The sequence below is a fragment of the Notamacropus eugenii genome, chromosome 6 (assembly GCF_028372415.1).
Source record: "Notamacropus eugenii isolate mMacEug1 chromosome 6, mMacEug1.pri_v2, whole genome shotgun sequence".
Taxonomy (NCBI): domain Eukaryota; kingdom Metazoa; phylum Chordata; class Mammalia; order Diprotodontia; family Macropodidae; genus Notamacropus; species Notamacropus eugenii.
This window is the reverse complement of record NC_092877.1, coordinates 40,842,856-40,856,242: the sequence shown is the minus strand read 5'-3', so window position 1 is coordinate 40,856,242 and position 13,387 is coordinate 40,842,856. Positions and strand designations below refer to the sequence as shown.

General features: G+C 40.9%; 1 protein-coding gene across 8 annotated transcripts in view; it reads left to right on the top strand.

Moving 5' to 3' along the window:
• Positions 1-13,387, top strand: part of ABCC8 (ATP binding cassette subfamily C member 8) — a 123,371-nt gene that overhangs the window by 48,837 nt on the left and 61,147 nt on the right. For all 8 annotated transcript variants that reach the window (XR_011969365.1, XM_072619621.1, XM_072619619.1 and 5 more), the window contains 3 exons: positions 4,614-4,769; positions 8,135-8,269; positions 10,210-10,372. Coding sequence is in view for 7 of the 8 variants with exons in the window: in XM_072619621.1 (XP_072475722.1) it covers positions 4,614-4,769; positions 8,135-8,269; positions 10,210-10,372 (454 nt within the window). In the remaining variant the exon portion in view is untranslated. The remainder of the gene's footprint in view (positions 1-4,613; positions 4,770-8,134; positions 8,270-10,209; positions 10,373-13,387) is intronic.

Here is a 13,387-nt window from a genome sequence, read left to right as displayed (position 1 = left end):
TTCTGTTTGACCCTAGAGGAAAGGAAGGAAAGAAATACGCAAATGTTTATTTTATTTGTTAATGGCCATTATGTGCCAGGTATTGTGTCCTTTACAAATATTATCTCACTGGATCCTCACAACAACTCTGGGAAGCAGGTACTATTATTATTCTCATTTGAACAGTTGAGACAGAGAGTGCGCAAGTGACTTGACTGGGGTCACACAGCTAGTCAGCGCCTGAGGCTGGAGTGAACTCAGATCTTCCTGACTCCAGGTCCAATGCTGTATCCGTTGTACCACCTTGCTGCTGCAGAGGCAGCAGAGCAGAATTGGGCATAATGGGTAGAAAGTGTGAAGAAAATTTGAAATAGAAGTCAAGAAGAACTTCCTAACAAATAGAGCTGTTCCAAAGAGGACTGAGTTGCCTCAGTAGGTAATAGGTTTCCCCTTCAAACCAAGACTAAATGGCCATTTGTCAGGGAGATTTACAGCAAACATTTCTTTCAGGTATAGGTTGGACTAAACAGGCAATGAGGTTCTTTCCAACTCCCAAATTGTTATTCCGTGTGATTCCATGAGGCAGTTGATCAATAAACACTTCCTAAGTCCCGCTGCTGTGCCAGTCCCAGTATTGCACATTTGCTGTTCTCAAGAATAACCAGAATTCTTCAGCTAAGGAGGTATAGTATAGTTTAAAAAACATTGTACTATGATGTATGTAGAAAAGTCCATTTTCTTTTTGATTAAATTGTCAAGTTTTCTTTTTGTCACGATTGTCAAATTCAGATAATCTAGAAAGCTGGGTTCAAGTTCTGGCTTTATTTGCAAATTTATTATCTGTGTAATCTTGAATACACCAACACTTTCTCTGAGACTTGATTTCCTCATCTCTAAAGCCTCTCATCTCCTTGCCTTTGTCTTCTCATGCTTGGAATGGAACCCCTCATTCCCTCTGCATCTTAGAATCCATAGTTTCTTTCAAAACTAATCTCAAATACTCCTCTCCCACATGATGCCCCCTAGTTTCTTAATATCTCCACAACACCATCCTGAAATTAACTTGTATGTGTTATTATGAACTTGTACGTAAACATGTTGTTTCCTGTGATAAAGTGTAATCTCCTTGAGGAAATAAGATGTTTATTTTTTGTCTTTGTATACCCAGTGTCTAGGCTTTTAAAATACTTATCGAGTTATTGATTAAAATCATATGAGAATACATGTACTATGATCTTCATAGGAACATCATAAGGAAAACATTTTGTAGACTCTAAAGCTCTATAAAAATGTGAGTTATCATTATAAAAAAGTTAATTATTAAAGTTCCCTTGAAATCTATTTTCCATATTTGGGAAATATGGCATACATTATATTCTAGAAAGTGGTATCTATTGAAGTTAAATATTACAGGGCATGAGGATTGTGCTGGGCCACTATGGTGTCATGGAAAGTACACTGGAATTAGAGTCAGAAGGCTTGGGTTTGAGTCCTAGTTCTGTCACCTACTGTGTGACTTCAGTTTTTACTTTTGGAAAATGAGGGAATTAGGCTAGATCATCTTTATGAACCTTTTTGGCTGACACACCGACAGCTTTGTCAATTTCATACAGCACAGTAATTGACTTGGGGGGAGGGAAAGACTGGACCTGTGAGTGAACACCTTTAATGAAGAAAAGTCACTGCCAGTGCAGACTGATGATCTTCTTGCAGATTATAGCCTTAATTCCCAGGACAACAAGAGGTTAAGTAATTTGCCCAGGGTCACACTACCAGGACATGTCAGAGATGGATCTTGAACTTCATTCAGTCTTCCTCCCTCCAATACCATTACTATCTATTCACTATTCCCTAAAGCTTTTTTAATTTTGAGTATGCTTGCCTAAGACAGTGTAACTGTAGATAATAGAGAATTGCAGCTTTCTTGTGTAATCCGTTTCTCTTCTACTCTGTATATTGAAATACCCATTTTATTTTATTTTTATCATGTTCAGAATAAAAATAAACAAATTATGGCCATTGGGGAAAAATAAAATCAAATAAAAATAATAGTCATTATTATAAACCTCCATGAGGCAACTGCATCCCTCAGTAAAAGGGCACTCTGGTATGCCTCACATTAGCATATCTAACACAGGAAAACCTTAGACTTAGATAAAAAATAAATGAACGATTAATTAATAATAAAATCATTGATAAGCATATAGATAAATCATGGAATAATGATTGATAAATTGATTCGGTCTATAAAAGTATTGTTCTCCTTCTCAAAGGATTCCCTTAAATAGCAAGTTTCCCTAGTGCATCTAAGACCAAACCCAACAAAGATGAAGGATTTTGCCATCTGTTTGAGAGAAGGAAATTGAAGCTGCCTAACCCTTCCATCCGTGCAAACATTCTGGGCACAGAGGTTTCAGCTTCTGAGCTCATGGAAGCAATTAGATCCCCTCCTGAGTTCTGGAAAGGGCTTAGGTCACTGCTGAGGCTTCGCTTTTAAAGTCAACTCCATGCTGTAAGCTGTTGGCACCAAAGACTAAAACCTGTTGCTAGCAGAAATAAAAACCTGCCTTGTAGTCCTAAACTGTTTGATGGCAAGCTTTCTCACTATGTAGCCGTAATATTCCAAGGGGTGTGATTTGACTTACGTTTAAAAAAAAAACCTGAATTAGATACCTATGTTATTATAATCATCATGACTCACATTTCTCTATTTTTTAATACTTAACCAGCAAACCCATGAGGTAAATAGTACAAGTATTATCCCCATTTAGCAGATGAGAAAACTAAGGCCCAGAGACTTTTAAAATGTCTTTTGGGTTTACTTGTTTTAACAAAAAAATAATTAAATATTATAAATTATTTGTAATGGTTATAATAATTAAATGTATAATTAGCATTGTTTATGATATTTTATAAATATGACCATTAAATATAAGTATCAATTATTTCCTCACAGATCTTTCACCTCACTGATCTCTCCCTTATAAAAAAAACAGTTAAGGAAAAACCAACCAACAACATGCTCTTGACTCACAATGTACACATGTCCTGCCCATAGTGTTCTACCTTTCTAACTATTTTCTACAACCAAGCTTGTTCATTGCACTTAAGCTGAGTTCAACAGCCTTTTTGGTTTGCTTTCATCCACATTATTATAATCATACTTATGTATATTAGTCTAGTTTTGCTTTCTTCACTCTGCATGGGAAAACAGGTTTTCCCATGTTTCTGTCAATTCCTTCCTATTCTTCATTCCTCATGGAATAATAATGAGGAAGAGGAGGATAATTAGCATTTATATATACTTTAAGGTTTACTAAGCATCCTACATACATTATCTCGTGAGGAAACTGAGGAAGACAGAGGCTAAGTGATTTGCCCAAAACCATGCAGTTAGTAATTTTCTGAGGCTAGATTTGAACTGAAGTCTTCCTGACTCCAAACCCAGTTCTATATCCACTGTGGGGACCCACTTTGTCCCCTGTTTTTTGCTACCACAAAAGTATTACTATCCACTGGGAACAAAGGTGCCCATTAATTGAAGGATGACTGAACAAATTGTGGAAACTAATTTATGCACATAAAGGAATTCATGACCACCATAAGGAATGACCAATATGAACAATTCAGAGAATGCAAAGATGAATTGATACAGAAAGGAATAAGAAGAATTATGAAAACAATATAAAAATAAATGGCAAGAACAATGAACTTAACACTGAACAGTGAATAATGATAATGACCAAGTCTGTCCACAAAGAAGAGATGAGGAAATGTGCCTCACTCGTTTCTTTGCCAAAGTGACAAAGTGTGAGTATGGAACAATTACACTTACTGTCAAAGTCAATTGATGCACTATTTAGCTTTGCTAAATTGCTTGTTTTTTTCCTCCTTTTTCTCTCTTAAATTTTTCATTAGGTAGGGGAAGAGGGATGAATATATTCAGAAATGAAGTGTTGTAAGATCAAGAGATCAAAAAATATCAATAAAAATTTAAAAACTAATCTTTAAAAGAGTTCTGCTATGAAGGTTAAGTTAAACCCCATCTCCCAACTCTCGACATTTTCCCAAGTTCTCCTCCATGCTTGGAGTGTCCTCGCTCTTCATCTCCACCCGCAGCTTCCTTGACTTTTTTCATGTTCCAGATAAATTCTCATCTTCTACAGGAAGTCTTTCCCGATTTCTCTTCATTCCAATGCCTTCCTTCTGTTGGTTATATCCTGTTTAACCTGTATGTAGCTTATTTGTACATAGCTGTTTGCACCTTATCTTCTCCACTAGATTGTAAACTCCTTGAGGGCCGGAACTGTCTTTTCCCTTTCTTGATATTCACAGCACTTAGTACAATGCCTGGCACATTACAGGTACTTAATTATCTACTGACTGACTTTACTAGGGTCACACAGTCCATAATAAGAGGAGATGCTAGGATTCAAAGGCTCCTTAGTCAAAGCCCATTTCTCTTTCCACACAACACTGTCATCCCTACCCGTTTCTCTGGCTCTGCCATCTTTAATTGTTTTGTCCAATAAGCAGAACTCTACTTTGAAGATACAGGAACTGAATGAGTCATGATACGAAGGAAGGAAAGTATCATTCCCCTATGTGACTGAAGCACTTGTTTTTGTTCCTAGACCAAGATTTATAACAAAATCATACATCTTTCCACATCTAACCTGTCCATGGGAGAAATGACAGCCGGACAAATCTGTAACCTGGTCGCCATTGACACCAACCAGCTCATGTGGTTCTTCTTCTTGTGCCCAAACCTCTGGGCTATGCCTGCACAGGTAAGAGATGAAAGGTCATCCCCCTCTGGGAGTCACACGAGTCTTCTCCCTTACATTCCAGGGTTTTATATTTGGACTCTGCCTCAGACTTTTGTGTCCCTCAATTTCTGCAGGCTGTAGTCACCACTATCACAGATAGAATCACAATGCTTCGGGTTAAAAGGACCCTTAGAGATCAGTTAGTCCAATACACTCATTTTACCAAAAAAGGAAATGAAGCCCATTTGGGTGAAGTGACTTATCTAAGATTGCACAGAATTCCAATCCAAATCTCCTGATTCTAAGCCCAATACTCTTTCCACCACTGCCCGAATCTTTTCTGTGAGTTAATATCTTTCCTATGTTTCATTGCCAGATGTTCCATGATTCAGTGCCTCCTATTCTTATTTCACAGACATGGCAGTCTGGAAAATGCAGCTGATAGTTAGAAAAGACTCCTGAGCCAACAAAGTGACTTGCTAAATCAACTGCATGGCTTTGTCAAGAATAGTTTATGCCAGTCTAACCTGACTTCTCTTTTTGACAGAGTTATTAGACTGGTAAATCAGGGAATTGCTGTAGACGGAGCTTACTTTCATTTTAGCAAAAAGTTTGATAGAATGTCTCATAGTATTAAGAGGTACTTACCCTGGTCCTGTGCATGTACAGGGGGATGACACTCCTGACTGAAAGATCTCTGAGCAGATACTGTGTATCTGCTTAGGGGCAGACACTTTAGGGAAAGGGTTGGAGAGAGGTCATGAAGAGAGGCTAGTATCTCCTTCCCCAAACTTAAGACCAAAGTCACTAAGATGTCCTTTAGGAAAACTGCCCCAGGTTTAAAAAGGACCTTTCCCCCTTTTCTTTCCAGAAAACCATCCTTTATAATGAAGAATTAAAGAGGAAAAACTAATTCAGCAAAACTAACCAATATTTCAAAAAGTCTCACCTGTAGCATTTTCACACTAACAGTCCGTCAACCCCAAGCTCTGCATTTTCTCATCTTTTCTTTGGAATTAAGCTTAGTCATTATAATTGTACAGCATTCACTTCCATTTTTGTTGTTATTCATATTTACATAGTTGTAGTTACTGTGTTTACTGTTTTCCTGATTCTGCTTATTTTACTCTGCATCTGTTCGTATAAGTCTTCCCATGCTCTTCTGAATTCTTCATATTCATTGCTATAGCATGATATATCCCACTGCATTCATGTGCTTCACTCTGTCTTCTCATCTCATGGCATTCTTGTGGACAAGATGAGGAGATATGAACTAGATAATAAGTTGAATACAACTTTGTAGACAAGTGTTGCAAGAATAAAGGATGAAATGGAAAGAACTGTTCCTACCACTGTCCTTTGCCCCCATTCCCTGCAAGTGTTAACCCCATACTTCTGGTATTCACACTCAGTGACTAAATATTGTCTTTGGTGTGGGCCATCTGGACCCTTGGAGGAAGACATTTTGAGAAGCAGAAGCAAAACATTGGAGGAGTGGGCATTAACCAGAAGACTAAGAATGGAGGTTATGTGATCATCTCTTAGCTGTGGGATCTGGGGGATATAGATGTCTGTGTCATCACAGCAAGGATAAGTGAGAGTATGTCAGCCAAATGCTCAGCTTGGTAGAAGAGACAGGCCATAGAGCAGATGTCCTGCTGTTAATGATCAGTCAGGGATATGGGCATATGGCTGGTATTCCTGCTAATATCCCTGCTAATTTCTGATGTCTGGTCTGCTGGTCACATAATGGCTTCTCACTGTGGACAGAACCAGTGAAGCAGACGAGGGAACAGAGGCCAATGGGGGTCTTCTGGAGGAGGTGATGAGGGATTAGCAGGGTAGGCAGGGTTACCTTCCCTTTTAATGAACTCTCCCAACCTTAATTCATTAACCATGTGATAAAGTAATTGTTCAAAAGGTTATTTGTAAAGCCAGAGACAGTTTTGTGATTAGTGAGAATGGAAGAAACCTCTGCTAAGCTCCCCAAGGAAACAAGTCACTTAGAATTACAATAATTTGAGGTTACTGAGAGTGGACCTCAGCTTCCTTTTCTCTATAAGTAGCCATTAGGTCTTCTAATGGTATCTTCTAAAACAAGACACATGGCAAAAGGGCCTGGATTTCCAACACAAAGGCTCTGTAGGCCTCTCTCTGAGCTAAAAGCTTTGGGCATTGGTGGGAACCATTTGCATTTTTCATAAATATTCATGAGCAAGTAATCATTTTCCTAAGGTCTGAGAATAGGACAATTCTCTTTTCTGAAGTGATTCACCAGGCTTATAAAAACACTAAACCCGCAGGAAAAGAAAAATGAACAGTAACAATTCAGAATATTGAACTGATTCTGTGAATAAATATGGGCGGGGTGCTTGAACCATTCCTGCACCCACCCTGGACATTACACAGACCCTGAAAGTAAAATGACCTAGTGAACTGAACAGGCTGAAGGCCTTAAAGGCTGAAGTTTCATTGACTTGGAGTGCTGTGCCGTCACCTCCCCCCAGCAGTCAACAAGGGACTAGCTGGCAATGCCTCAAAACTTAACCCTACCATGTGGTAACCAAGGTGATAGGAATGGGAGTGAGGGGTCTTGTTTTGTCTGTGCTTTCCCTTACTAAATTGTATAATCCTGTCCCTCAGCTTACCCAAGTGTCAATAGAACTGATTGGAATTAACAGTAAGGCCAACCTTTTAGAAAAATGTAAAGAGTTTCCAGTCCACAAATTTTATCAGTCTTCCACCGGGGCCAGAGGCGGTCATGTTTGATTCTTGGCTCTGAAACATCCTATCATTTAAAGGGTCAAACTGAGAAGGGAATAATTCCGAAGGTTCAAGGAGCAGAGAAGTCACCATACCCTTCGATTTTTATGGAACATGAGAAGACTGCAGATGAAGCCTTAGGGAGTTGGTTGACAGATCCCTGGAGGATTCTGAACTTTCTTTTCTTTGAGGCTCAAGTCAGCCTCTTACAAAATAGCTTTCCTGATCTCCTTAGTTGTCAATGCTATTTCCTTCCCCAAATTGTATTATATTCATCTGTTTAAATATATCTCCATCAGAATGGAAGCTCTCTGAGGGAAGGGATCATTTTTTTGTTTGTCTTTGTGTCCCCAGTGCCTATAGCAGTTGCACAAGAGCAAGCTCGCAGTCAACATTGGTTGAAGCTTTGGGGTGCAAGTACTAACTCTAGAGTCAAAGTCCCCGGGTTCGAATTCCACCTCTAATACTTCCTGTTGTATTGACTTGGGCAAATAACTGAACTACACTGGCCTTCAGTTTATTCATCTATAAAATGAGTGTTGGACTAAATAGCTTCAGTGGTCCCTTCTGGCTTCACATCCAGGATCCAATTAACTGAATGTGTCTCTCCTTGATCTTCCTAGATCATTGTGGGGGTGATTCTTCTCTACTACCTCCTTGGTGTCAGTGCCTTAATTGGAGCAGTAGTCATCATTGTCTTGGCTCCTATCCAGTACTTTGTGGCTACCAAGCTCTCCCAAGCCCAGAGGAGCACATTGGTAAGTACCTTCAAGGCATGCCTTTGTCTCCCTTCACCCAGCCTTCTGCTGCCTGAGTCCTCTCTCTCTCTCCCCAACAGCTGCTGATGCTCTTTCTTTGCTAACTCTTCCTCCTCTTCTCTAGCTGAATCTTGGTTGAATCATATAGTAGAGAATAGATACAAGGCTAAGATGCCCTCTGGATGTCCTCTTTCTGACTCAGCCTGTCCACAAGCTGCTATATCCCAGGGAAAACCCTTTGTTTCACCAAAAGGTTAGAGGAACATGAAGGGAAATCGTGGGGTTGCATTATAGCTCATCCCCTCTGAATTAACAATATCTAACATTTATGTAGACACTTACTAGCTGTGCTTGGGCAAATCACTTAACCCTGTTTGCCTCAGTTTCTCATTTGTAAAATGAGCTGAAGAAGAAATGGCAAACTATTCCTTGCTAAGAATAACCTAGATAGGGTTACGAAGAGTCACACATGGCTAAAATGACTAAACACCATATTTATGTAGTCTTTCAAGTTTATAAAGCATACATTATGTGTATATATACATATATGTGTGTATAAAATTGTATGCCCTCATGACAACCTTATGAAGTAGGTAATGTTACATATGGAGGAACTGAGGCTGAGAGAGTTTAAGTGACTTGCCTAGGGTGGCACAGCTAACAAGTGTCTGAGCCTGGATGTGAACTCAGATCTTCCTGATTCCAAGCCCAGCCCTCTATCCACTGCACCACCAAGCTGCCTCTACAACACGTAGCTCTCCCCGAGAAAACAGTCAAAATGATTCCCCCAAATTCTTCAGGGAACTCTCTTGCCACTGTAGTCTTGACGACTTCTCTTCTTTGTCATCTCACAGAGGTTCCAAGTTCTAATTAGTAAACCAGTTAGGTTTACCCGAGGGGATATAGAGAAATGGAAGACAAAGTCTCTACTCTCAAGGGGCTGATGGTCTAGTTGGGGAAATACACACAAATACACACAAAGCACTTAACAGTATAAAACAGAAAGAAAGTCAATGTTAAAACCTCACATTTTTATGACTTCACATGTACAGTTCACTTGAAGGTTTCCAAAGGTTTCACAATGACCATATGAGGTATATTCCCAAACATATGCCTCATTGTTGTCCCATTTTACAGATGATGGAACTGAGGCTTCAAAGGGTTAAGTAATTCTCCTGAGGCTATGCAGCTAGCAAGTGTCAGATCAAGGACTTCCAACTCTACAATCAGTGTTCTTTCCAAAGATCTGCCAAACTTACTCCATAGGAAGAGCCAGCAGGATCAGTGAAAGCCAGAGTAGAAGGTAGAGGCCTCATGGAAGAGATGGAGCCTGATCTGGATTTTGAAAGACAGGATTTGGATAGTCAAAAACAAGAGAAGAAGTGTATTCTGGAGTAGGAAGGACAAGGATGAGCAAAGGCACAGAGGCCAGAGTTTAATTCAACAAAATTTTAATTAAATAGACATTTACTGGATGCTTTCCACATACAAAGCCCTGTCCTAGATGCTGAGGGAGATACATAAGGATCAATGAACACAGCATCCCTGCCCTCGTGGACCTCACAGTCTTCAATAGGATGCAAGTTTCTTGAGGGCAGAGACTGTTTGCTGTTTGAATTTGTAGCCCCAGTGGCTGGCACATTATAAGTACTTAATAAATGCTTGATGGTTGATCTCTAGTAAAGGAGGTCAAACATGTAAACAAATAAAGATTGTACTGAGTCAAGGGTGATATGAACTGAAAAGAGAATGAATGTATATTCATTCAGAAACTAGAGAGATCAGAAAGATGGGAAGGGCTTCAAAGGCCAAACAGGAGTTTTTATTTTATCTGATCCCAGGGGGGAGCCACTGAAATTTAATGAGTGGCAGGAGCAGGGAAGGTGGAGATGACATGGTCATAGAGTTAGCTCCCACCTAACTCCATATAAATCTGGCAGGAATATTCCAATGAGAGGCTGAAAAAGACAAATGAAATGCTCCGGGGGATCAAACTTCTCAAACTCTACGCCTGGGAAAATATCTTCCGTGCTCAAGTGGAGATGACTCGTAGGAAGGAGATGACCAGCCTCAAGGCCTTCGCCATCTACACCTCCATCTCTAGTAAGTGAAAGAATCACAGAATTTCAGAGTTAGGAACTCACCAGTCAACAAGTCCAACCCATTCCTGAAAATCATCTCTGCTAAGGACATAGCACTGATAATTATAGCTAGCATTTATATAGCACTTTACAGATATCCCATTGGATCCTCACAGCTACCCTGAGAAGTAAGTGCTATTATGATTTCCATTTTACAGCTGAGACAACTGAGGCAGGCAGACGTTAAATTACTTGTCCACGGTCACACAGCTAATATGTCTGAGGAAGGATTTGAACACAAGCCTTCTTGGCTCCAGATTTAGCTCTCTGTGCTGTCTACATTGCCCTGATTCCTGGCATATATCACACACTATATTCCTATATATCCATCATTGTCCCTACTTCTTCCAATGGGGAAACTGAGACTTAAGAAATGGAAAAGAATTTCACTCTCTCCTCACCATCATCACTACCCCATTCCAGTCAACCTGAGAGGAGTTGCCGCCCTCGCCCTCCTGGGTAAAATCACTTCCTAGATCACTCTGAAATGGAGAATAATCACTGTGAAGCACCTAGTAGGTGCTTAATAAATGTTTGTTTGGGCAATGAAAAGTAGACTCCTTGTGAGGGTAAGAAGGGGAGCTGAGCTCTTGGGCCAGGCTTGGAAACAAGTATAAAGATGTACCTTAGGGAGACAGCTTGGTCAGCCAGCCAACTAGCATACATTAAGTGCCTTTTATGTGCCAGGCAGCACTAGGGAGACCAAAAAAAAAAAAAGCTAAATAATGAATAAATGAATGAGTAAAATAAAAGTCCCTGTCCTCAAGAAGCTGATAGTCTAATGGCACAGTAAAAAGAGTACTGGGTCTGGAGTCAGAACACCTGGATTGAAATCCTGCCTTTGATCATTACTAGCTGTATGACCTTGGGCCTCATCTGTAAAATGAAGGGACTTGGAGGTCTCTGCTGACCCCAGATTTATGACCCTAGGACCTAAGTTGCAGAACAGCAGCTGATCTTTATTGTTAGGGAGAGTATAGATTTGGGGAATTTCCTCCCCTGATGGGATCCCAGGTCTAGGTCTATGGCATAGAGTAGGACAGATTGGCATAGAGGGGAGTACATTGCACTTGTGTTCAAATGACCTAGGTGGCCTTGGGCAAATCACTTATGACCTCTCAGGACCCCAAGTTCCTCATATGTAAAACAAGGAGGTTGAACCAGCTGAAATCAAAATATCTCTTCTAATTCAAAATCCCATGAAACCCATTTGGGAGGAGGGAGATCCCAGAAAGTTAGATGGCTGTTCTGACTCAATCCCTCAGAGACATGGTGAGGAGAAGGGAGTCAGAAGACCAGTCACTAGGGCTTGGTGGGGGCGGGCTCCGAGAAGACCTGGGGAGTGGGAAAATTTAGGTTTTAGTGGGGGCTTAGGGAACAGAGTCTTTCACTCAGTGAGATGGGAATAACCAGAACTCTGGTTATAGAGGAGTGGGGGAGGGTTCAGGTAGGTCTGGGGAGGGGCGGTAGAAGGGACATCACTTGGATCTCTGAACCCTGGAAAGGGAACCTGCCTTGGTTTCTCAGGCAGCTAATGAGGCCCAACAGATCAATCTAGTGATGTGAGAGATGGAGGGAAGAGAAGGAAGGAAAGCTTTAAAAATAAAATGTTATTTGTTCAGTATATTTGCTCTGACACACGTGCTTCTGTTTCGCCACATTGAAAAGGTAGTGGGAGGGAATAGGGAGGGAGAGAGATGCCTTCTGGCTGCTGGTGTCTACCTCTAATGTCTACTTCTCTCTTTGGATACTCCCACACCTCATGTAGCCAGGTGTCCAGACACCATTCATTAGGTTGGAGTTTAATGGGGCATTCTTTGCCCCCTCCCCCTAGGGTCAGCTGGAGGGTCCTGGAGCCAGGAGCCTTGGAGAAACATTTCCTCATGGGACCTACCTGGGCACTCCATTGGTTGCCAGTCAATATGCACCCCAGACTGTGTGGGGCAGCTGAACCCTGTCTTGGATGCCAAAGAGGAAACAGGCAGATTCAGGGATAGACTTATTAGGTATTAATACCCAGAGGAAGTAGTGCCAGGTGGTAGGAAACAGTGGAATCTTCAGTCAATTAATCAGTCAATCAATGGGATCCACAGTGTATCCAGCCCTATACAAAGAGCTACAGGGGAATTAGGAGAACCATGAGACATGATCCCTTCCCTTAAGAACCCTGCAGTTTCCTGGGGAGACAAGATTAACGCACATAGATTAATTATATTCAGTCCAGACTATGAAAACCATAGAAGCTTCAGGAATGGGGAATCATATGTGACCCTCTAAGTCCTCAAGTGTAGCTCTTTGACTGAATCCAAGCTTCATTTCCTGGTAGGGGATAGGAGTCTATGAGGCAGGGTAACCAGAAAACAGTTCCTACAGAAGGTAAGAACTTAGTTGGTCTTTGAAGAATGAATAAGGTTTAGATAAGGGTAGCTGCAGACACCTCACCCTTCCCATTAGACACTTTTCCCTCACCATTAGAAGTCAGTTTGTCCCAGTTCCCGCTTGAAAGCTCCCTAATCAGCATCCTGAACAGTCTGCCTCTGTCTCTGAGGCTACAGTGTGAAGATATACCCATGATGCACTGAGATGTTTCTAGCCCTGATTCAGCATCTGAATATGCCAATATTTTTGTATAAAACATTTGCTCTCTTGTGTGATCTGAGATCTGGCTTCCTTAACCTCATAGGATCATCATCTAGGGATGAAAGGGATCTCAGAGGCCATCTGGTCCAACCCTCTCATGAGGAAACTGAGGGCCATGAAGGTTAGATGTCTCAAAGATAGAAAACATCAGGGGAGATTTTAACCCAGGTCTTCCAACTCCAAAGTCATGCTTTGGACTTCAGCTCTTTCCCATGTTCAATTCAATTCAGCGGATCTTCACCAAGTACTACTTATTACGTGTCCCACCCAAGCGCTTGCCATTGTAGAAAATATCCAAGTGAATAAAAATCACCCTCTCTGTCTTTGAGGAGCTCAT